The sequence below is a fragment of the Odontesthes bonariensis genome, chromosome 6 (assembly GCF_027942865.1).
Source record: "Odontesthes bonariensis isolate fOdoBon6 chromosome 6, fOdoBon6.hap1, whole genome shotgun sequence".
NCBI lineage: Eukaryota > Metazoa > Chordata > Actinopteri > Atheriniformes > Atherinopsidae > Odontesthes > Odontesthes bonariensis.
The window spans coordinates 16,035,321-16,060,522 of record NC_134511.1 but is presented as its reverse complement, the minus strand read 5'-3'; the positions used below and the strand labels follow the sequence as shown (position 1 = coordinate 16,060,522).

General features: G+C 39.9%; 1 protein-coding gene across 1 annotated transcript; it reads left to right on the top strand.

The window, feature by feature from the left end:
- The first annotated feature begins 444 nt into the window (after nucleotides 1-444).
- pcna (proliferating cell nuclear antigen) lies at nucleotides 445-3,513 on the top strand. Its single transcript, XM_075468987.1, has 6 exons — nucleotides 445-885; nucleotides 1,919-2,016; nucleotides 2,118-2,185; nucleotides 2,267-2,461; nucleotides 2,783-2,906; nucleotides 2,995-3,513. Exons 1-6 carry the CDS (start codon nucleotides 665-667, stop codon nucleotides 3,069-3,071), a joined length of 783 nt encoding a protein of 260 aa, XP_075325102.1. The 5' UTR covers nucleotides 445-664; the 3' UTR covers nucleotides 3,072-3,513.
- The last annotated feature ends 21,689 nt before the right edge of the window (nucleotides 3,514-25,202 follow it).

The following is a 25,202-nucleotide window of genomic DNA, read 5'->3' as shown; positions in this document are numbered from 1 at the left end:
TCACCAGTTTATTAAATATGTACATGACAAAGTTCATACAATGCAGCATTAAAATGGTTAACATGTATTACTACTGCTGAAGCCAAAATCAAAATGCCACACCACGCGTTTCAGTTAAGATCATTTATTTTATACAGTAAAACAGAGGTTTAGGTCATGCTTTGTGCAAAATTTCAAGAGTTTTCGCGTACCTTTTGCAAAGAATAAGAAAGAAAGAATAATAATAATAAACCTTACAATTACAATAGGGTCCTTGCAGTTTCACAGCTCGGTCCCTAATAAATGGCATTTTAACTGACTATTTAATGTACTAAAAGAGACTCTTTGCTCCTTTTTTGTATGGTTTGGACACTCGGGCTCTGTACGGCCGAAAGCCCCTCACAAGCTGGATGTTACGCACAGACGTACGGAAATGACGTAATGACGCAAATTTATTAAAACCGGACTTTAGCGCGCGCTGGCAGCTCAAAAAATCCACTCCGCCGTGAAAGACGCACCAACCTGCGGCTGCTGCTGTGTCAGCGTACAACAAAGACCGAGCTCTTAGGACTTTGTTGCCCCTTCTGCTTCGTGATAACTTCACTCTGCTGCCTCCATTTTGACGCTACGTCGAAAGCAAACTGTTCTCTTCGGTCTACGCAGCACGTAACACTCCACAGCAACCATGTTTGAGGCTCGCCTGGTCCAAGGCTCCATCCTGAAGAAGGTGCTTGAAGCCCTGAAGGATCTGATCACAGAAGCCTGTTGGGATGTCAGCTCGTCCGGCATCTCCCTGCAGAGCATGGACTCCTCTCACGTCTCTCTGGTGCAGCTCACCCTGCGGCACGACGGCTTCGACTCGTACCGCTGCGACAGAAACCTCGCCATGGGAGTCAACCTCAGCAGGTGAAACCGCTAAACTGCCAGTTTTATGGGGGAGGGGGAGAAAAAGTGGATCTTTAGCTGGTTGACAGACAAATTGCGCGTGTTCTGACGGATGCAGCTGATTTGGGAGGTTGATTTGCTGAAGTTTGGGGGTTGCATAAGCGATGTAAAGAGGAGAGGAAGTCCAGTCGAGATTTGGCTCTTAAGAACAGCTTTTTAAAAAAAAATTAAATCCAAAACGCCTCCAAACACACCCGATCTGCTGATCACGTCAGCATCTTTGGTCACCAGAATGTGTATCTTAAAGTAATCTGTCTGGTAAAGAAAAGGTGGCCATCTTGGCGGAGTTGCCCGGGCATGTTTCTGTACTGAGCTGAACAAATTAACTCTTTACTGTCAGCTTTTAAAGTACGACTGCCTGTGTGTTTGATTCACGAACGACAGTCTGGGGGAACGATTCTGCGGTGAAATGATATTTGGCGCAGTTTTGGGGGGAAACCATCTACTTTATTAGTGTTTAGTGACGTCAGTTGAGCGCCAACTGCTGCTCCGGCCGCCTTGGCGGGAATTATTGTTAAACCCGGGAACCTCCACTTCCGTTTCCGTTAATGCTGTGTAACATTACATAGCTTTATTGAATGAAATTCTCATTAATCTTATGTCCAATCAAATGGGTTCAAATAGTAATATTTTTAAAAAGAATAAGTAGTTAACAGTTTAATTGTTATTAAAATATCAATTTAGAATAGTTTAGGTTTGCCCCGAAACTCTTTTGCACGGTTTTATAACTTGAGCAATAACTGATTTAATCAATTATTTCATACAGTTAATCAGTTGATTTAGTCAGAAAAATAGTTACTGCAGCATGCATTATGCATTGTTTATGCATTTTGTAATCATAAAAATGCAGTTTTTAGTCTTTGAAGTATTTTTTAGCACAAACTTAAGTGAGCCATTACTTGTGAAAGTTTCAGCGTTCGCTTTTGCTGCTGAAGTTTTGTTTTCATGTTTCAGTCCCCTGTTGTCATTTGTAACCAACTTTTGACTCTTCCAGTATGTCGAAGATCCTGAAGTGTGCAGGAAACGAGGACATCATCACTCTCAGGGCAGAAGACAACGCCGACACGCTCGCCCTCGTTTTCGAGACCCTCAGTAAGTCTAACTGTACATCGTAAAAACGCGTTCAGCTTGATCGACGCTTCTCGGCTGCTTTTTCCTTTGCTCCAGCGTCACCTCCGCTTCTGTTCCCGCAGATCAGGAGAAGGTCTCGGATTACGAGATGAAGCTCATGGACCTGGATGTGGAGCAGCTCGGTATTCCAGTAAGTAATCGGTGACCTTTGTGACCTGTCCTGCTCATCCTGTGTGCTGTTGCTGACCGTCCCACCTGTCTGTCCCACCAGGAGCAGGAGTACAGCTGTGTGGTGAAGATGCCCTCTGGAGAGTTCGCACGCATCTGCCGTGACTTGTCTCAGATCGGCGACGCCGTCATGATCTCATGTGCCAAGGACGGAGTGAAGTTCTCCGCTTCAGGAGAGCTGGGCACAGGAAACGTCAAGCTGTCCCAGACCAGCAACGTGGACAAAGAGGATGAGGCTGTGAGTGTGAAAGACCAAACTAATGACGTGCACCAGGCACTTAATCAGAACCTGACAGAAACTAGATGAAGGTGATATAGATCATATACAATCTGACTGGTGAAGCTTTAAGTTTCTGTAGGTGACGCTGGAGGTAAATCACAGGAAAACTGTTCGCTCACATATTGGATGTAAAAATGATTTTGAATTGTTTACATCAACTTCCGGCAACATTAACATCACTTAAAGTTTATGACACCCGACAGTGAGATTTTACCCCCCCCCCCCCCAGCTTTTTACCTGCATATAGTAAAGTCTTATCATTCACTTTCTCCTGTGCAGGTTACTATTGAGATGAATGAACCTGTCCAGCTCATCTTTGCCCTGAATTACCTGAACTTCTTCACTAAAGCCACACCTCTGTCCAAAACCGTCACCCTTAGTATGTCCGCTGATATTCCCCTTGGTAAGTGCTTGTGCCCTACTTGAACAACAGTCCAGTACTTCATTTTATCCGTTGAGAGCCGGACTTAACTGTTGTTGCCTTTCCACAGTGGTGGAGTACAAGATTGCTGACATGGGACACGTCAAATACTACTTGGCCCCGAAGATCGACGAGGAAGCTCCTTAAGTTTTTTTTTTTTTGTAATGGACCAAAAAGGGAGAATGGAGAGCTGCAGATGTTCTGGGACTCTTCCTGAGTTACCTGAGGAACTGAAGTGATCTGATGGCGGGCAGCCATCGCTGAGGTTTTCTGATCTTCTTTCTGATGAGGACGATCGCAGTTTGTAGAGTCACCTTGTGTCGTTGTGGTGTTAGGAAGCTTCAGCGCACCTGGCTTTGCTCCCGACATTCTCAGTAAATTCCAGCACTTGTTCCTTCAGCTTCTCGCTCTCTCTTTTTGCCTGTTTTTGGAAGCAGTTTTCAAGCCATTTTCTTTTTTTTTTTCTTTTTTTTCTTTTTTGTAGATAACACATTTGTAAATAATTCCTGTGGTTTCGCACTGTCGGTCAACTCAAAATGTTTTTGTATTCTGAGATCAGCCCAAATTAAATGATTCAAATTGTTTGAAAGTCTCTTTTGTGTTTGACATTTGTGGACACGAGTACATAAAAGGATCAGCTGCTCTCTATTCCATCTCTGGGGTTGTTGAGGGACGATCTCAAAGCGCCTGTTTGAATTTCTAAAAAGTTTTCCAAAAGATAATCGTGAAGCTCCTGTTAGGTTTATATGATTATTATGAGGGCAAACTAAAGGTGCTTGATATACCACAAAACCTGGGTTCAGATCTCAATTCAAGCAGATGAAATTTTTTCATTGCAAAGATGGTATACAGAGATTTCTTTGTGTGGTAATCTATTAAAAAGCCACTAGATGGTGCTATTTTACTACATTTGGTTTTCTGTGGCTGAAACTCTTACCTCTTAAAGCTAATCAGTTATACACAATATAACAATTAACTGTACTATTTTCAAATATTTATTGAAGTAGAGATTATGTAAACTTTATTTGTACTTCATGACAGAATCTCCTGCGACTCTGACCTGGATGCAGCGGCTCCAGTAAATGGAGGCGAATCTGAGAATCTGTCAGCTGCCCAGTTTCCATTTCAATCTGTTTCGTTCTGGGATTGTTGCTCTGCTATTGTCCAGTTATTCAACCGAATAATCTGGACTTGCACATCGAGCCTGGCTTCAGAGATTACATCACAAAAGTTCCCGGGTATCGGGGTGCCAGTGCTGGTCAGTGAGCAAAATGAACAAACGTCTGAGTAATCTGAGAGTTCACATAAAGCCAGAGATACATGATCGAAACAAACGTGTTTGTCTGCAGCCAGTTGTTGATCAGTATGCTGGAGGGTGGGAGGTTGGGTAATGTTGGCCTGGCAGTTTTAATCCTTCCAAAGCTTCAGTCTTTCTGACAGACACATCTGGCACATATCTAGTCTGTGTCGCTCCTCACTCAGAGCGGTCTGTGACAGCGTAGAAAACTCACTGGTGTCTGGATGAAACTTTTTAACATTTTTACTGGAGCGTCAACTTCTGAGGAGCGCTCTCCAATGACCTCTGCCTGCTACCATTGTTGCCTGACCACGTTTTGTTTATATTTGTCTAAAAAGACGGTCCCTACCAGGTGAAATGAAATCATTCAGCTGAGTGCAAGATCTGCTCATTAAAAAGCATTATGCCAAAGTCTGATCCCTCCATATAGTCCGACTCTTTATTTGCCTTTTCTATGACACGAAATTAACTTTGATACTTCCAAATACATTCATTGGTATGTTCATTTAATGGAGTCATATGCAGTGGTTTTAAAAGTCACAATATGGATAAAGACAAAGATTTGCTGTGTTGTTGGAAATCATTAAAATAAGGATTTAGGTTTATCTTAGAAAGAAGTTAAAGTTGAAGTTGCATCTGGACTGGGCAACATAAGGACTATCATCTATAAAACAGGGTGTAGAATAATAATGCTGCAGTACCCTGAGCTAAAAGGTTGGATTCTTAAGATTAAAGCCATTGAGATTGTTCTTATTATTTTATAGGATAATAACGAAATGTTAAAAAAAAAAACATGCTTACATTTAGATTATATTTGGATGCTATATTTAGATTTTCCACATATTTAGAACTCCACTGTGACGATGTTTATTATTGGATGAGGTTTGTTTGGTGCAGGTCCACTGAAACATGTGAAGATGACCGCCTGGGGAAAATCTGCACAATCACTGATGATATGGGGTTGATGTCAGACAAAGAAGATGGCAGTCATTATCTCTGCAGGAAATGCACAAGCATTGAAACTTTAGACGCTTTTTCAACATTGCATCAATTGGAAGGAAGTCAGACATTTTTCAGGATGATAATACGTCTTGCCACAGAGCAAACAGGATTCAAACTATTCTTCAGGAAAGTCATGTCAACTCAGTGACATGGCCAGCACACAGTCCATATCTCAATCCCAATCTAAGTGGAAACAGAAAAAAAAAAGGTTCATGACGGGAGGCTCATCCTGCAGAGCAAATCTGTTCGCCACTATGTCAGAAAGTTGGAAAACGATCCATGAAGATGATTCATACTCTTTTTCATTAGTGAAGTCCTCCATGGATCCAGTCTGTCATAAAAGCACGAGGAACTGAAACAAAGAATTGTGAAGTTTATCGAACAAAGCCTAATTGTTCAGCTGTTAAATACAATTGCTTCAGAAAGAATTCAGTAAGTGTTGAAGTAATTTGGGTCAGTAAAAAACAGTATGAAGCAGCAACTCCTAAAAACCTGCACACTCACGCACTATTACTGTGCTGGAAAATATGTTTCTATATTCTCACATGGGCCAACTTGCAAACCTTTCAGACTAACTAGGTGGCTGGCTGAGTAAGAAGTCACGAGTGGATGCTGCAGACATTTGTGTCTTGAAACAGGACCCCTGTGGAATATTTTAGCGCTGAAATGCATCTGTGAACACAGCCTTAGAAAAAAAGCTGTACAAGATTTTAGGAAACAGGAGAATATACAAATATCCTCCTTGCTGGCTAAATGCAGACATCGTTTTTTCTCTGGCCTCCATTTCTTATTCACACTTTAGTAATGCATTTTTATAAGATTGCACTGACTGCTGCTGTGAGCCAAGTGGGTCATAAAGTGGAAAAGTGTTTTCATGGGAGTTTGACGTGTCTTTGCAGTGGAAAAAGCTTTCTTAGCGTTGCATACCTAAACAGAGCGGTGGTGGAGATGGCTCTAACAGGTTAACCGCCTGAATTTTGATTAAGATACAGTACAGTCACCGAAAAGTGTGATTAATCAAACATTAGAGCAGGATGCTGAAGAGTTAACATACAGAGAGGCCAAAGAAAGACACAAGTTAATTTAATCCAACATATATGAAGGACAACATTAAGGCCAAAAAGTGGTAAGTCAAGTGAACTTAGCATTGGGACTGGCTAATATCAAGGCTGTAATAACTTCTTAGTCTTGCATTTAGGATGTAGAAGATGAGGATAAACTCATCTTATAATCTCGTATAGAATGGAAAACAATAGGTTTAAAGTTTAGTTAGTTTAATCCAGCTGGCGTACAGACAGGAAACAGTTTAAATGCCTGCTCTACTCAAATGCAACAGAAAACAAAACAAACCAACAGCACTGATGCTCACTTCTTAGAATGTTTTATCTTGTTTTTTTTTTCTTAATTCACACAGAGAACTGTGCATTAAATATATGTTTAGAAAGGGCAATTCAACATTTTATGGAAGGTTCCCGCACAGCAGTTGCTTGGCAACAAGCATTGGAGGACATTTCTGGTCATTTGCAAATTGTTTGTTTTTTATGCTTCAGTTTCTGTATGGATTACACAAAGTGTCATGTGTTAATTAGTGAGCTTTAGAGGTGCTTATAGAGGGATTTTCTTACCTCTGGTGAAAGCAGGCCAATCCAGGCGAGGTGGATGTTTCATATTTCATAGTAAAAGTCATCCTTCTACAACTGTCTGCAAAAAAGTAAATAATCCCTCCATTTTTTCCTTTAGATGATACATTTAGTTTCTTTTCCTAAATTCCCATAAAGAAAAGAAATGCTCCTTTTGGCTGTGGTTGTAAAATGTTACTCTTACAGCACCTGAACTGATGAATGAAGAATGCAAGCTGTGTGGAATAGAGACCACTGGCAGAGCAGATTACAACTTCACAGTGGATTGCCCGTCATTATAATCCCAGACTCCTCTGGAACATTTCCTGAAAGGGCTGAGCTTGCACTAGCAGAAAGAAAAGAGGATTTTAGTTTTGGGGATTTATTTATGATAAATACTTTCTATAAATGTGCTTTAGCTTTTTTTATGCTGGCATGTCTGTTTGAGTAGTCTAAATTTAGAGCAGCTCACAGCCCACCATTTTCCTGTGTACTGAAATGTTCTCGAGCTGTTCTTTTACTTTATTTTCTTAAGTACAATGTGTCTGATTCAGCTGTGCATGGGTTCACCTGATAGAGCCACTGTTTTAGATAAGGGAGCAATTCTCCAAATGGAGAGCAGGGAAACGAGAGGGGACTGTCATCTTAGGACGTGACCGATAAAGCCAAGAGACAGTGCAGCCATTTAAGATGCCTTAATATTTAATTAACCACTGCCATCCAGGTTGAGATTAATTACGTCCTGGAATGGAGTGAAGAGCGTTCCAATTAACTGGGGTTTCCACTTTTTAATTGGCCACAATTTCACACTCAGACATGCTTTATAACACTATTAAAGCTGTAATTCAGAGTCATACTTGATGGTTAGAGAAAGTTTTGACAAAATCAGGTCACAGAGAGTCTGCCCACGTGAAACTTACTGCAGCTCACAAACGACTATGGTTTTTTTGGTGGTCCAGCCCCCTTTTTGGTTGATCTTTACATCTGTATCTTCAGAGAGGTCTGCGGTTGTGGGGAAATAATAACACACTTAAAAGGTAAACTTCGATTCATTCTGACAAAACATTATCATACATTCAAATAATCTGCTGTTGTTACGTGTTGTTGATAGAATTAGAATAAATGTGACATGCTCAAAATAGTGCTGGCCATTGTAACTCTGTTCTAGTGTCATTCATTTGTAGCTTATGTGCACCTGTATGGGATGTAGCCTGTTGTATTTGAATTGAACCTGAATTCTGCAATGCTATTATGAGGCTGTATCCCTGCATCTCTGTGGCTCTCTCTCTCTCTCTCTCTCTCTCTCTCTCTCTCTCTCTCTCTCTCTCTCTCTCTCTCTCTCTCTCTCTCTCCTCTCTCTCTCTCCTCTCTCTCTCTCTCTCTCTCTCTCTCTCCTCTCTCTCTCTCTCTCTCTCTCCTGTCTCTCTCTGGTCTTTAAATTGCTTTCTGGAGGCACGGGATTTTAGCCGGAGAGATAAGGGAAATGGGATGAAACAGTCTCTCTGGCTGTCTATCTCTGACTTTGAGAGGCAGGGGGAGTCTACCTATGCATCAGAGAGGTAAGAGTAAGTTGTTCTGGTTAATCCCTCTGGGTCAGTGAGACTGGAAACACTTTCCAAACCATGTCATACTGCCACCAACCTCATCAGAAGCAAAAAAAAAACACTTCGTAAATGTCGGGCCAAACAGTACATTCACACTGAAATGATATGTCTGTTTTGAGCTGTTGTACAGTATAGAGTAGATGCAGCAGTATGTTTTCGTCTCTGTAAATAGCTTCATCTTCTTGTGGTTTTCTCCTGTTGCCAGTCAATGTAGTCCTGAAGGGTAAATCCCAACTCTAAGACTTGACACTCTTATATAAGCCCTCAGTGCTTTGCTGTCTCCCCACAAGAGCAGGTCGCATGGATTATGGATGCCAGCAAAGAACGAGCAAAGCCGCACATGGCAATGACATACAGTGCATGATAGACTAAACTGCTCTTTCAATATGTCAGATTTTTTTTTTTTTTGATGTCAGGACATGGGGATTCCCTCTCCACAAATCTACCGGTTTAGTTTTTATGCATTTCGCTTCGGCTCCTTTTCCATGGTTCATTCATATCGCCCTCCTACTCTTCTTCCTCCCTGAGCTTTGATTTTACACAGCTTGCCTCACAGATGACACACATGTATTTCTGACTCTGCTCCGTGTGTTGAAGTCATCCCCGCACGGATTAGCATATTAATGGGATGTCCTCCTTGTCCCTGTTTTCTGTCACTCAGATTTCACAGTAGCAAAGGAGAAGACAAGGCAATGCATATGGGCAGGAAGATGGAGGGCTGAGCGCTGTCCCACTCCCAACAGATCACAGACTAATGCTTTGTCAGGGCCCTCTTGCATCACACAGTAACACATTGGATACCCTTCAGCATGCTGCGCAGGGTTAATGAAGGAAAATGCATTTTTAATTACAAACCTATGATTAATTTCAAACCTGGAACAGGTAATTAAGACCTCCCGTAGCCCGAAAGAGAGCAAAGAACAAACAATAACATGAGTAAATAAAGAATAAGGGTGATGCAAGGGACTTTGACTTTTTCTGATTTCCCTTTAACCTTTAGTTTAATTTCCTCATTTTAAAATAAAAGCAAATAAAGCACTCTGCTACCTCACTCTGCAATGTCCAGTTTTAAAGAAAGCTTTTGCTTCAGCCTACGCTCATAATAAATGTGCCATTCCTTATTTCTTTATTCACAGCACAAAAATGAATACTTTATTATAACAGATTGTGATTTTCACTATAGTTTTCTATTTGTCTGCCTTCATGTCACAAGCTGTCGAGTTAGTTTCTCTTTGCAGTTGTAAAAAGGCCCAAAATGAGTAGGAGGCTGGATGCCCAGTCGTGATTACTGCATCAGAGTTTCACCCAGGAGACAGAGATTGTGTCCTGTAATTAAGACTTAAACAGTAATAGTGGCTTAATTTCAAGCATCAGAACAAGTTAAAGGTTAAAGAAAGCATATCCTTTCACTGCTTGTATTGTGTATTACAAAGTTCTTTATCTGGCCTATAGGGGTGCACTCAAAGAAAAAACAGCCACCCCACAGTTTTACAGCCTTTATTATAATAAGATTCATTTTGCATTGTGGACCAACAAATCTATTAAAAGACATTTTGTTTGTTCGGTGACATCACAAAGTCAGCCACACTGGATAATGTAATGAAACTATCAAGGTGATTGTAAACACCAGTGTCACATCACCTCATACATGTCTTTATTCGGTTAGCAACAATCAGACTGCTTTTTTTTAAAGAGGTTCCTTTTTCCTGTGCTTGAGAGCATGTATTCGACCTGCAAGACAAAAGAAACCAGCTTTGCTTGGAAATGTTCTACTCTTAGTTGTACTGAGGAGCAGGCATCTTACATCTGCTACCAGCCTCAGAGGATGTAAGAGTGCAGTGTGTAAATTATATTTGGGGGCAATGTTCCAACAAAACTTTACCAACTTGGTCCAGCTCAATGCTGGACTGAAGCAATAGTGTTGCAAAGAGGGATCAGTGGGATCAATTCCCAGTGCCCAAACTTTAGATGAGTGAAATGTAAGAACTTCAGAAATACTTTCTCTGGGTTTAATTATTCACTTGTTTTTTCGTTTAGCAGTAGCTAATGCTAACAGCTTAGGCAACGAGGATGACGAACACCAACTTATTGGTGTTACTGTTTGAAAGATTAACATTATTTTTACGCCATTACTTTGTCAGTTAAATGCTTCCAAGTTCAACAGTGATGTTCTATAATTCAGACCACCTGCAGCTGTGTGCATAAGATGTGTTTTTGGCCCAACATCAGTCCTCTCCTCACTCGTTTGTTTCATTGAACACCACGTGCCACCCTTGGTAAATGATCTAATGATGCTAATATATGAAAAATGTTTAAATGTAGTATTTAACGGTATACAAACATTACCACAAGTTACGCTGTGCAGATCTCTAGCTTGTTCCATTACTATTGATAAGAAGTGAAATTTTGTCTTTCTCAAAAGTTTCAGTAAGAGTTTAGGAAATTGTGCGACCTGTTAAAAAGGAGCCTAATTTGTCCCCTTTAAACTTTAACAAATTTTATTATTCATCGGTATCTTTAAAGCAAGAAGAACAGCCAGCTTTGTATCTTTGTGATCATAAAAGTTCCGCTTTGTGTGTCAGGGTTGCAAATAGTCACATCAAAGTCAAAGATGTTGGCTGCACAAATGAACTGCTCATTGAAATATCAGACAGAAAAAGTATTCTGATAAACTGAAACACATTTCAATCCTTCCTTGTAAATAAATAAGTAAAGCTTTTTTTGCCTGTAAGCAGTGTTATACTGTAGCATTATTTAGTTGTTTTTCATCGTTGTTTATGAACATTTTGAAAAATTCTGTTCAACAAAATATGTGATGGAAAGTGAAATGAATCTTTAGTGAGGCAGACTGTACTTATCTTACATTCTAACTGCTGCTGGTCAAATTATTTTCTATTTGAGCAATAGACAAACAGTCACCTCTATGATTTCATTCAGTCTCAGAGTTTTGTTCATGACGGTAACTCTGAGCATCCTTGCTGTGATACTGTCTTCTCTCCTCTTTTCCTGCTCCTTGCTTCCCATTACAATCAGATCTTTGTCCCTATTCGTCTGGTCTTGCCTTAGTTTGCTACTTAGCAACTGTTTCCACGGCTACAAAGTTGGTGCCTGTGTCACCCCGACATCGCCTCCACAGTAAGTCGCTGGTGTCCCTCTGCTGCTCTGTGTCCTCTTCCTGAAGCCTGGTGATAAAGAAAGTGTGTTAAAGGGGTTGTTGTTAATCACTGTCATTTAGTTATCTAAGATCCAGATATGAGGAAACAAAACAGGTTGGGCTTTGTTCTGCGGCTACACTAATCCTCTGTGTGGAAAGATGTTTGTTAGCCCAAGCTCTTGTCCTGTTTTTGTTGTTTTAGCCATCCCGAGTGTCAGTTTTCTCTGAGACCATACAGCTCCCCACTAATGTCCCTGAGACGGATTACACTTCATTTTCCTCACTTTCAGAGTAAACCATTCATGCTTCTGAATGTCATTCACATAGACTCTCAGGATCACGGCGGATTAAACTTTTGCTGTCTGATTTTGAAAAAACAAGTCAAAAGAGACAAACATAGATAAGAAAGAAATATTTAGTAAAGGGTGCTGGGTATATCAGATATGATTCCAAGCTTCGGAGCTACAGACAAATCTATTTATATCGCTTCTAAAAATAGACATTCTTCTCCATAGAAACATGAAATCCAGAGGGACGAATTAGTCTCAAGCTGCTGCTATTATGTGTATGTGTGTGTCAATCTCTGTCATTCTTCGGTTTCATCCATAGGTGAAAGCAAATTACTGACTGTGTCATTCCAGCTATTAAGCTCTGTCTTGGGGAATCTCCGCCTGCAGCTGAAAGAAATTTGCATTACTTTGATGATCAACCCCCATTCACCACCCCTTCCTGCCTTCATGGTGACAGACTTTAAGCTGCCGTGCATGGTGTAGATTCGTGAAGATTCGTGTTTTGTGGGGACCTGTTGGATTGTTTTTGGCTAATCCGCTGTGGGAAACAATTGTCTAGTTTATCTGGAAAGGAAAAAATGGCACAACAATATGAATTAATTTCTATTTTTAGTTCATTGAACAAAACAGCACAAAAGAAAAAGTACCTTTGTCTGATATTTCCTTTCAGAAGAGTTTTACTCAGTATAGCAGTGCTGTGGTGCAGCCTTGGACTTGTAAAACTGCACAACACAGTATGTTTCTACTGCTTCTCTTGGCCATGTTGATTCCAGGTGTTTTATTTGTCTGGCTGATGGTCATTTTAAGCACATTCATGTGATCATACTAAAATACTTACTCCAAAACTGCAAAAGATGATAAATAATAACAGAAGAAACTGCTAAGGAAGCACATGTACATATTATATTACACTGTGAATATTTTGCGTATGCGTGGGTACTCTGGCTCCCCCCCACTGCCCAAAAACATGCAGGTTAGTTGGTGACTAAATTTGACCCTGTGAGTGAGATATGCCATATTGTTCCATATGCCATTCCTTAAACTGCATTTTTCTCAGATTGAATTATCATATAACACATAACTTAATCTCCACTCTGTGTTGCCAGATAACCAAGGGTGCACACATTCATGTATGACATTTCCTGTCAAACTGAATGGATAACTGACAGAAAAGAAAAGAAAAAGAAAGCCTTTAGCTTTACAACAGTTGCGCTGCATGATGCAATTAAGCCACCAACACCCTCTGTGAGCTGGTCCCAGCAGACACAACAGAGATAAATGGATATGACCTTTACAATGGGTCAAAAGTCATCTATGAAATAAAAGGAGAGTGTTTGATGGAGGTGAAGCTGATGGAAACAAGCTGCTTTACTGGTCTGATATTTCCCATAAGACTGTGAGCAGTGGAGATGCTCTATAGCTTGAGAAGCTGACTGTGATAGAAGGTGTTTCTTATGTTCACAATACTGCTAATAAATACACACTCTTACTTTAGCCTTTGAAAGTGGAATTAATCGATGCACTGTGTATAAGCTCACAAAAGAATGAGTAAAAGCTCAGTTGCTCTGCTCTACAGAGGGTAGCGCATTCACAATAATGGCTCAAAAGATTTTAAACTACTACGTTTAGCTCCAATAACATTTGCCTTTGCAAATTCTAACAGGCTTAGGTTTTGCATTACATGAAACTGTCAAAGAGGTCATGTTGCACAACTATTTCACGTTAAAAATCCCGGTTAGGGGATGTAGATGGTTATGTATACATCCCATGCTCTCACTCATCTGTGCTGCAAGAAAACTCTGCTATGCCTAAAGCTTGGAGGTGTTGTCTGTATACCTGATGGAAACTGTACTGCTCAGCAAGAAGTACAGAGCTCCTTGGGGGGAATCAGCAAACAGCCTCAAACAGCTCAACTCACCCATCGGAAAACCCAATCCCTTCACCAGGATCAGAGTGCTGCTGTCGATCTTCATGAGCTGTATCCATCATGTTTATTCTGTGTGAGCTGGTGGAGTTTAGACGGAGCTGACCTTTGGACTGATTGTTTGTCCTACTGAGCAGTTCCCTCTGATAACTGTTATCCTTTCTCACTGTGAGGAAGACAAATGCTCAGTGTTTGTGTTGATAGATACGTTGAAGGCTTAAAGAATCAAATATTCAACTCAGAAGGTTGAGTATAACAAGAACAGGAAAGGCAGTGAAAAAGATTGAAAAGGTTGTGTGTTATCAACCCGCCATTGGCCTCTAAATGGTGCTCATCCAGTACACTTATTCATTGGACATCAACTGTGAACGTACAGTGCAGTTGTTTGTGGGTTATTTATGAAAAGCAAGCAAGGCAAAGATAAAGCTGAGGAGAGCTGGAGGTGGAGATTTCAGATTATTTCAAAATAATCCACTTAAAGTAGTTTTAATGATAAGAGCTTCAGTTATAGGAAGTATAACTTTCTCCTGACCTTTATGTTTCAGACTATTTGCACTGTCTTAGACATCCTGAGAATATTTACAGTCAGCAGAGTATTTCTTCTTACCAAGCGGCAGGAGAATGTGCAGACGTTTCTGTTCTTGAATGGACAAAAAGAAGCTCTGATTGTGTTGAATGAAAATGGTCAGATGTGTATTTTCACATGAATCTGTTTGAGGGTTTGCTTTCCGGGGACGTTATGGAAGAAGGAAGTAGTTAAACCAAACAAAGCACTTTAAAGAAAAATGGTTAAAAATCTTTTACAGTATTACAGCATTAATAGCTTTAAAACCAATTTATTATACACTGCACAGAGATGTGAGTGGAACAAGAGAGAAACAGTCAAATGATTAATGGGGTTATCCATGAGTGGTCCCTGAACATTTTACATTGATAATTGCTCAAAGAAAAAGTCCCTCTATGTCTTATTATTACCACCACTCCGTGCATTTTGGAGATAAATACGTACTCAGACCTTCACATCATCTCTTTCAGTGTGAAGTTCATGTATAACCGGATCATTGTAAGTGATGCATTAAAATGTATTTCACAATGTAGGGGGTTTAGATTTTTTCTTGTAAAGTAGAAATCCACAATTCCCCATTAATGTATTTAAGTAAAGTGTTAGCAGAGGTGTACTTTAAATCTGAGAGAAAACTTTCTTTATTGGAAAAGATCATGTGACACATATGAAGGCTCCACAACAGTCCACTCCGATGTGAAACGGCTTTAAATTAAACTGTGTAATGGGATTCAGAATTTGGTACAAGAGGATCTCAATTTTAATTGAGATTTTAGTCCAGCCTTCAAACTGTTGGTATGGTTTTAGTTCTTCATGTAAAGATGTTCTCGCAGGGCTCACATGGGTCATGTTTACTCAGATAAGAGGTATCAGAGGGCTTCTCTGATACAGTTAAAGAGTCAAAGAGAGTCTGAGCTGAAGTTTTTGACTGTAATGTTTTTTTAATACAATAATCAAACCATGTTTTTACAACTTCCACCCAGTAAAAACATCCCAAATATCAGTCAATACACTGCCACAGTTACAAGGCCAAACTGAACAACCATGGGACCAAAGGATGGGGGACACAGGAAATTCAATATGTATCTTTGTCCCCATCGTTAGATCAGAGAGAGATTCTGAAAAGGACATCAAAAACAGACTAATATTTGCAATTCTGCCGGAGTAAATCTGTAATTCCCAGTACAAATTCAATACCAAACCGTCTTCTGAATTGTATTCAGTTGTTGTACAACTTTCTTGTACCTGTTGTACAAATTACCGGCCGACTCAAGAAAGTCTGATTGGACAATCTATGTATGTGCTCGAACATTTCCCAAATACACAGCAGCTCATTAGATATTTAGCTGGTGTTTAATTTGTTAGCCATGAATTCACAATTGGTGAAAGGAAAAACATGAAACGAGAAAAAGATTGTATTAAACCAAATGAATGGCCACAGTGTGTCACTGGAGTTGAGTGGAATCATAATTTGTATTAAGGATGCAAAATTCTTACCAAGAACAAAAAGTAATTGTAAGGTTGAGCTTTGAAGACAAAATGCACTCATGTTTGTGATTTCAAGTGAATATACAGTAGGCTATTTGAAGAATGAAACTCCCTGTAAGCTACCTCTGATGCTATCAGGAACCGGTGAAAACGTGGAAATGTGTCTTCAGCTCTGGTGACTAATAGGTGTCAGTTTAAATGGACAGATGGCTCACCCTCATTTATCCTACAGGCTGTTTACGTTTCTTGGCTGTTCGTTATGCAATCAACGTGATGTGTGAGGATGCTTGACCTGGCTTGATTGCTATTTGGCAAGTAGCTGCAGCCTCTTTCTCGCTGCTCCGGGCAGCTTCACAGAAAGCCAAGGTTGATTCAGTTCTTCTCGGAGCGCATACGAATTGACCAGCAGCACTTTAATTGCATTTCTGTATCAATAATTCTCGTGATGATCACTGCTCACCCTCACACATACACACACATAAGGAAGTACCTCCCTCCGTTGACTTTTAATTGGCTGCTGTGATGATGGAGGAGGAAAGAAATTAATGAAAAGGAAGAAAAATGCAGATGTTGTAGCTTGATTTTGGTGCAATTCTGCATTCTTGCCCAGTTGTAAATCTAAAACCTATATTATATTAATATATTCCATAATTCTCATCTTGTTAATATATCTTAATGCAACACTGAGGGCAGTTTGAGATATGACACTAATGAACAGATACTGATTCAATTTGACTTTGTTTACAAATAATCGACAAGTCACAGGGCAGCTCTTTAAATCAGCAGCAAAGTTGATGAGTTTTCTGCAGTTATGGACGTTGATAAATTGCTAATGAAGAGTTTTATAATATTAAACCACTTCTGCAGATTTAAGTTGTTAATAGATGCATTCTAATCAATAATTCACCCCAATTTCTCATTTACAAGCAGCATATGAACAATCAAATCAAAGTCTGGCACACTGATAGACACCCATTATACACATTTTATATGACTGCAGCTGTTATGCAGTATTAGTTATTCCCTTTGCTGTAAAATCCCATGCCTTCCTGATTGATTTCAATCACTTACAAACGCATGCATGTATGCTTAAGATAGTTCAGCTGCAGCAGTTTACATACTTATAGGTTACCTTTACATACATACAACATGGTTAAAAACCATTGCCCAGAGTGTCAATACAGCTAAGTAAGTGCTTAGTGTGAAAAAAAAATCAGCAAACGCAACAGCACCACAGAAATCCCATTTATGTAACACCCAAACAGAGACATCCCATCATAGGCTAAGAAGAAGAAGAAGAAGAACAACAACAACAACAACAAAAACACCGAATGAGTCAAAACACAAAATGTTGTCTGATTATGTAAAAACTTCAAATGTTTATACTTAAAGTGGATTTACACTTACGAGAGTGATTTTTACGGCCGGGCAACTAAAAAGCTGAAAAATGATTTAAAACCGCTCAGCTGTAAAAAGCCTTAATGAAGCCATTAGAGAGAGCTTATTAAACTAAGTGGCACTGCTGAGAGTGTGAAAATGACTATCAGAACAGCTAACGTATCCTAAGAGGAGAAGTATGAAACACAGAAATACAAATGAAAATCTAATCAATTAGAATTATTCGCAGCCAGCAGATTGCGTTGAGCCGATGGGTAAAACCAGATGCGATGCTTTTTGATAACCCACAACAACATCTGTCCGGGTGCTCCAGACCAATACATTAGCCAAATTAAATCCACCGGCAGCCTCGTGTCATTACGCTGTAAAATATGGATGTCTACTTGTTTCCTCGGTCGCCGCACAGCCCTCCCTCCACCCCACCCCACCGTGGCACCGTGCGTGTGGATGTGTGCGCGCACACATTCCTTCGCATCCAGAGGAGCTTCAGTCCGAGGTTGAGGGTCCGCGCAGTGAAGACACACTCGGCAGAGCGCAGCCATCACTGTCACCTTTACAACACAGGGAGTCATGCAGGTAAGACACAAACATTTATCTATCGGACAAGTGAAATTATGACTATTGCCGGTGGGAAAAGCGAACAGGCGTTAAGTGAAGAAGCTTGGATCTGCTCGTCGGGCGACTTGTTGGCTTACTTGCTATTTAAATTTTTTTTTTTTTTTTTAGCTTATTCCTACATTTCTCCGCGAGCCATATCGGCTTATTTGCTTCCACTTTAGCCCAAAGCTGAGTTTCGGACCCAAGTTATGTAATTGCAGCTCTGCTGGAAGCTGCCTGTGGATGAGACGCGTCGCTTTTAGCGCGCAGCAGGAATCCTGCTGATACCCAGTGTCACTGTCACTGGGTATCACGTCCTCCACCGTGACTTTTCCTCCCTTTTGTTTTATCAGTTTTCAGCGCAGGGTTTAGGCTATCGATGGGATTTTTTTCTCTTTTTTTTTTGTCTGTGTGTGCGCGTTCCAGTGATTGACGCTTGACTTCTGTTTTGGTAACACCCCGGATTCTCACAGTTTGTCTCAAATTCTCATCCCAAGCAATAGGAGTGAGATTATGTTTGAGATTGTGCTTCTATGTGTTTTCCTCAGAAGCATCTCAAAAGATTAGTCATCAATAGCAAGCACCATCTGAGTCTGCATGACTGTAAAGGGAAAACCCTGCATACATAAAGTGACTGGCAGCACCTTAAAAGACTCTACTCATTCATGCTCTCAGATGGATTTGCCTCTGGTGGAGTTTCCCTTCTGTGTGAATGTGTCTCATGGTGGGCTGGAAGAAAGGGCAGCCTGACACAAACTAAGTCCTTTTAGGAAGCAGGGCAGCCCCTTTTTTTTGGCACAAATGCATCAGAAGCCCCTGAAAGCTTCAACTTTTTTTTCAAATCTACAGTTGAATTAACTGGTTGTGATCTGGATGTACAAGAACACCCTGGGGTTGGCTTTCTGAGGGAAAAGGAACGCAGACAACAAAACATGTAAAAAGTCCCCCAATTTTACCTGAGGCTGACACCCAAACTGAAAAAGACAGCCAGTTTGAGGTTGTTGCGCAGCTCCAACTTGAGTCACAAAGATGTTTTGCATAATTTTGTGTCTTTGTGGTCCTTCTGCATCTCTTTATGGCTGTTTTTTGGCCCTTTTTTGATCGTGTGACTTCTCTTTTTTTTGTTGTTGTTCGTGCCCCCTGTGCACGGTTCAGTTCATGCAACAATCTCACATTAGTATGAACATGTACAGTTCTTATTAGTTTGTTGCTGTAAGAGGAGTGAGGCAGAATCTCCTTTAAATTGATTAGGCTCACCATAAATCATTCGGGGGTCAGTCAGTCACTACTGGGTAATCAATCAGGCAAACATAATCAAATAGTTGGCAGAGGTCTGTGGGCTTTTGGAGTGTCCATGGATGCCTTTTTGTTTTTATGTTATCTTCTCCTGTGGTTCCATCTATATGTGCATGATGGCAATGATGTTTGAGTGGGAATTATTATTTCATGTTATTTCTATCATGTAATTACTCAGTCCACAGGGTTTCGTAGAAAGGTTAAAAAATATACGCACATAATTCTCCCAAAACCACTTAACTCATTGTATGATGCAAACCAGTGAATGAAAATGCAAATAATCAAATTTATGGACAGAGATTAAAGAGACGAATCCCAACAGCTAAATCACAATGGCTCATTTGCTTTCAATCAGCTAATCTGATAGTTTTGAGCTTTAGTTTTTATTAGTCTTAGCAGTCGATTTTAATATTAGCAGAAACATTAAATCCAAGTCAAATGAAACAATTTCAGATTGAAATCATTCATAGCATCACTTTGGTACCGGCTGCTGCAGCACCACTCTTTCAACATATAGATTTTTTTCTTTCTATAATTATCAACATTCAGGTGTTTGAATTCAGTCTGGTATCTTGTTACCTGATGTTTCAGTGGATGACTCACTTTTTATATTTTGTTCCAGAACGGCTGTATGATCAATAGGGTTTTTAGTTGTTCTCCCACTCTGAGTCATGTTCGGCAGGATCGGAGTGACTGCCAGAAAGAGTGAAGCTGAATCTGCTCTGATGTGTTTCTTTATAGCTCACAATATCATTACGGAGCAGATTTCTCATCAGTTGGGAGAATGCTCAGTTCTTTCCATGAATTCTTTGTGTTGAAAAACTAAATCACTTTTGATCTCAACCACCTCTCTGTTCAGTGTTTTTATTGTTGTCAACAGATTTTACGAAAAGAACAAAAAGCAGAAAAATGATCCAACCAACATCTGCTGTTATACAACTGTTGGAAACACAATGAACCGCACTGTGTGAATGACTCTTCATCATGATGAACGTGTTTGCTGTAGTTGTTGTTATAGTCACCCCTCAGTCAAACAGGCTGGGGAACTTGACAAATATTGAGTGATGGGCTAAAAGTTGATTTGCACGTGTGTGTTAAAGTGCATCTACTGAGCCTACACATGCAGATACCTGAGCTACATGAACCTCTTCATACTGTAAATGTTACCTCCATGATGGCAGCAGCAGCTTTGGCAGGGAACTGGCTGTTTGTGTTTTCTTCTGCAGTTTTTAATGCCAGAGGAGTATTAATACTGCGTTAAGGAAGTGCAATTACTACTGTTACACTCATACAGAGTTGAAATCCAACTGATTTGATATGCTTACGCTTTACTGTTCTTTAAATAGATGCATAAAGATGGAACTTTGCAGGAGGAGCATCGAGGCCCATTTGACTCTAACTGAGTGTATACATGCAAGAGTAATGTAAATCCCAGATAAATGATCTGGGTGTGTAAGAAGTTCATATTAGTATGATTTCAGTTGGACAGATGTTTTTCCATGCTATTTACAATAAATTTGCTAAGACTGTTTACATGGACAAAAAAAAAGCTCCAAGCAGGCTGATGCCTGTTTTTACCAAAAGTAGTGTGTTTTCTTAATCCAATCAAATCCTCTCCACTGCCAATAGTAACGTGTTTACTCTCAGAGCTCTGAGGGCTAGAGTGCATTCAGAATAAGGCTTTGTTTGACTACAGTTTATAATGAGCACAACTTTCTGAGATCATTAAGCTAATTTATTATTTGGACCACAAACGTTAGTCCCATACACAGGGACTCAGAGCAAGCTGCCAGCTTTCCTGCAGACAAGTAAAATTGGTCAATCTCTTAACAGGCTATTGATGTTAGTTTCAGAGCATCAATATGAAACGTTGCAGTAGGTAAACGCGTGTTTTTATAAATAACAAATAAGCTGTGCCCAATCTTGTATCCCTGAGTGCAGCAACCCAGGCAAAAATTAGCATGTGGCCGAATCCAATTAAAGCATCACTCCAGAAATGGCCTTTTCTTTTTTCCTCCCCTACAGTTGTGGCATGTAACACCACTGTCATAAAATCCAACCTCCGTCTGAACCTTGTACATGCACATACACGAGAATTTGTTGTCATGCTTTAGAAGCTGAAAAAAAAAAAACTCCAGAAGCTACCTTAAATGTCAAAAGACAATGTAGTATTATGTTTCAGGACTTAACAAGAATAAGAGAGCATATTTGAGTGTATTATGATTGACGTGATTAACAAAAAGACCAAACAAATAGATAAGTAATTAGGTCACTTTTTCTGATTTAGATTTTTTAAGGATCTAAATAGGGTATATGTGTGATCTCAATACACGTGCAACAGAATGCACATTGTATATTTTACACAGCCGTATATTGCAGAATAATCGAGAACATTTTGAAAGGCTGAAAATAAGATTTTGGCCTGAAAATAAAAAAAAATCATTTAAAAAAAAAAATCTAGTTGCTGGTGATGATGTGATGCAAGACTGTATGTTGATTAAAAAGTCTCTCATTGCACTCAAAAGTCATAATTTAGTAGGTGTGAGCAGGTTTTTTGACAAGTGTAAAAAAGGCTTTAGTCTGGTTCTAACGCTGTCTGCTGGAACACATTTGTCTAGTCCCATGTTTTAGTTGAGCCAGCCATCCACCCAGAGATCCTACCTATCACACATACATTACCTGGCTGAATTATCTGCTTTGAAAAGACCACAGTCATAATTCCTGCAGTAGCTTTCTTGCATTTCCTTTAACTGATACTGTCAAATGCGATTTTTTTCATTCATTTAATTTTTTTCATTCATTCAGTTATTGAGCTAGTGTTACATTGAAATTTTGTCCCCAGATATCTAACATAAATCTAACTCATGACTGTATTGGAATTTAAAGATTACATGACAGGTATTCTATAGTGGGCGTTTCCTTTAATGCACTTGTTTTAATGTGACAGGTTTCCACAGGGCAGCATGTCAACCAGGACAGTTTCACACAGTCAACCTGCATGGATCAGTGACGCCACGCCAGACAGGCTGTCGGCAGCACACACACACAAAAACGCACGTACACACCATGCTTTGTTCTCCACCTGATATTGTGTCTGGACCCACCTGTTAACTATAGAGGGATTGGCAGATGAAGACTCATTAAATAATTGAACAGTTGTGGTAACTGTATCCTCTTAAACGGGAAGAGGGATGGAGGCTGAACACTTCTGATCTAACTTCCAGACCGAGCCCATATAAATGAGTTTTCATTATATCTATGATGATTTAATTTTCTTAAGATATGGGTGTGAAACAGAGGTCTCTCTCATCATTGCAAATTATGAAGACAGGGAAATCATTCCAAAGGTTGTTTTTTTTTTTTTACTTCATAGGTCATACTTGTACAACTCAATATGCAGCATGGATTTGCTTAAACTTTTAGATGTGAAAACTCATGTTAAGTTTATAATGACTTTGCAAATATCTATAATTATCTACTACAAATACTTTTTTTTTAATCTTTTAAGTTTGGCCCAAGAGCAAAACATCATTTTTGCAATTCTTTCTAATGGCTCATTGACGCTCGCCATGCTCAGCCTTGTGACAGCAGCATGTGCCAAAGCTGAAGTCAGGATCATGGTGCATCAGGTGCATCGCTGTCGTTTTAGCCAGTCATGCACATCTCCGATGCAGGTTGTACGAGTGCCGTATTTGATTAACTGGAAGAGCTGTTGGGAAGAGTGTGCAAGCTGGTCTGTCACCGTAAGACTCATCGAAATGTCACGATTCGGTAGTGGAGGTGAGGAAGATGGACCCAAATGCAGACACGGAGCAGGATGTAACGGAAAACTAAACTCAGTTTATCTGGAGAGAAACAAAAAATCACAGCCAAGCTGGAACACCATAAACTAAACTTCTACAAACAAAAACACTTAAGAAATAACAAACCAAACTGTAACAATACGCAGGAGCTGGAACAAGAACTGACGAGGGGAAACCACGGATGAAACAACGACCAGGATCTGACAAAGAGATACGAAAACCAGGAGCTCAAATACTGTTGGGAGAGAGATTAGTGAATAATAACTGACCAGGCAGGAGGGAACTGAGGAAAAAAATTGAACTCCCATGGCGTAGTTTTGTCATTATCTCACCAGCGACACCGACTGTTTAGATTGAACACTGCGTTCAGTCCAGTAGGCCTCAAGCACCAGTTTGAACATTTTTAACGCTGTGTGCACGTGATATTTCACTCAAGCATTAACCAATGTGCTGTGCATAACCAAGAATCCACACCAGTTGGGTTTTTAAAACCTGCCCCAATCATCCATGAAACCCAAAGGATAATTGGCAACAACACAATTATTGCTGGTTATTTTAACAATGAATATCTATTTACTTGAATGAAATGCTACAGAGAATCCAAATTTGCTTTCAAGAAAATGACGGATAGTGGAGACACTGATTTAAGAACAAGTGTTATTTGTTCAAGTTGAAAACATAGTGTGACGTGAGCACAAAGACACACACAGCTACATTTATATATCCACGTTAAATATAAGAGGAAAAATAACTCGAAAGATCTGATGTGTGTATGTTCATGTGTGTGTTAGAGAGAGAGGAGGAGAATGAGTTGTTAATCGAAACATAGCTCCTCTATTGCTCAGAGCCTCCCTAGAGTATTAATTCTGTCTCCACATGAAGGCTCACACATCAATATAATACACACTCTCTTTTTCTCTCTCTGTCACACGCACACACAAATACACACACGGCAAACAGTCCATATGGATGTGTTATCCTCCCACAGACACACTGATTTGCACTGACAGCCATACTGAGAGGCTCAAGCTCTCAGGACACAAATAGTATCAGCTTTCGACCATCAGCTTGCTCACATGTTTTACCATCATGCAGCCGACTACACATGTAGCCATCTCACAGGAACATACAATTATGCTGATATTTTGTATCACTGAACAGTAAAGTTGACATTTCTGAAACCAAACAGTGGCTCATTTCCAACACTTCAGCAGTCTCGGTCTCTAACTACCATCCAGCATCTGTGAGTCTGTTTTTCTGGTGTCAAGCGACAGGTTTGTTTTTGTTTTCTATTAAAAAAAACTTGATTTTGTTTTTGCAGTTTTATGTAGCACTTGTTGAGTTTGATTTTCTGATTTTCTTTTCAATTCAAGCAAAGTATTTTACACGCAAAAGAAGCTGCATTTCACAAAAATAGGATCTCCTCGTATAGCTGTTTTTAAATCACAAAGAGAGGAAACAAAGCAAACATTTTAATGACGGGAATCAGGTCATTTCCCAGCAGAACATTACATTGGACCATTTTTTTTAGATCTACTGGCATGACAACATTGTTGGTGCTTTCTGAACTCATTCCACATGACGTTTATGATAGTGAACCATATAGCTGATTGGTTTTGGTTTCATTTGGGCACAATAAGGTAATAACCAGGCTTTGCCACCAACTTATTCTCATAACAGAATGTGTTAAATACACAATCAACTTTGTCATGATCTGTGGGTTTTGTTGAGTTTTAATGTGCTTTGGTTTCTTGGATTCAAGCCATGTTCTAATATCTTCTGATTATATTAGACTTGGTTGTATTTGAATGTTCTTGCTCTTACCTTCCTCCTGTCTGTGTTCAGTAAGTTTTTGCCTCGTTCTGTGTTTTGGTTGAGTTTACGTCCTGTTTTATTTTCTATTTTTGCGTCCTGCTTTCGAGTCCCACCTGGTTTCTGTTGTTTGCCACACCGGCTCTGCATAGTTGTTACTTCTCTCAGGATATATCCTTCTTGGTATTCATTGATTATTGCTTGGTCTCTCATCGTCAGCTGGTCTTTTTTCTTTATCTTGAGAACAGTTTCTTTGGTTTCCTATTATGGCAGTGGTTTTAGTTTGTTTAAAATCATATCCTCCTGGGTCATCCTCCTCACACCATGGGCTGTGACAGAGCTGCTGTTAAACTAGGAGTTTTTGTCTGAATTAGGAGTCCAGCAGTGTTCCTAGACTCTGGTCCTCTGGGACCACTGCCCCTGCATGTTTAA

Bases quoted from the DNA above. Each gene is read 5' to 3' on its own strand.
- pcna (XM_075468987.1), top strand. From the start codon at position 665: ATGTTTGAGGCTCGCCTGGTCCAAGGCTCCATCCTGAAGAAGGTGCTT. The intron at 2,186-2,266 runs GTAAGTAATCGG...CTGTCCCACCAG, and splicing joins TGGAGCAGCTCGGTATTCCA to GAGCAGGAGTACAGCTGTGT. The intron at 2,462-2,782 runs GTGAGTGTGAAA...TCTCCTGTGCAG, and splicing joins TGGACAAAGAGGATGAGGCT to GTTACTATTGAGATGAATGA.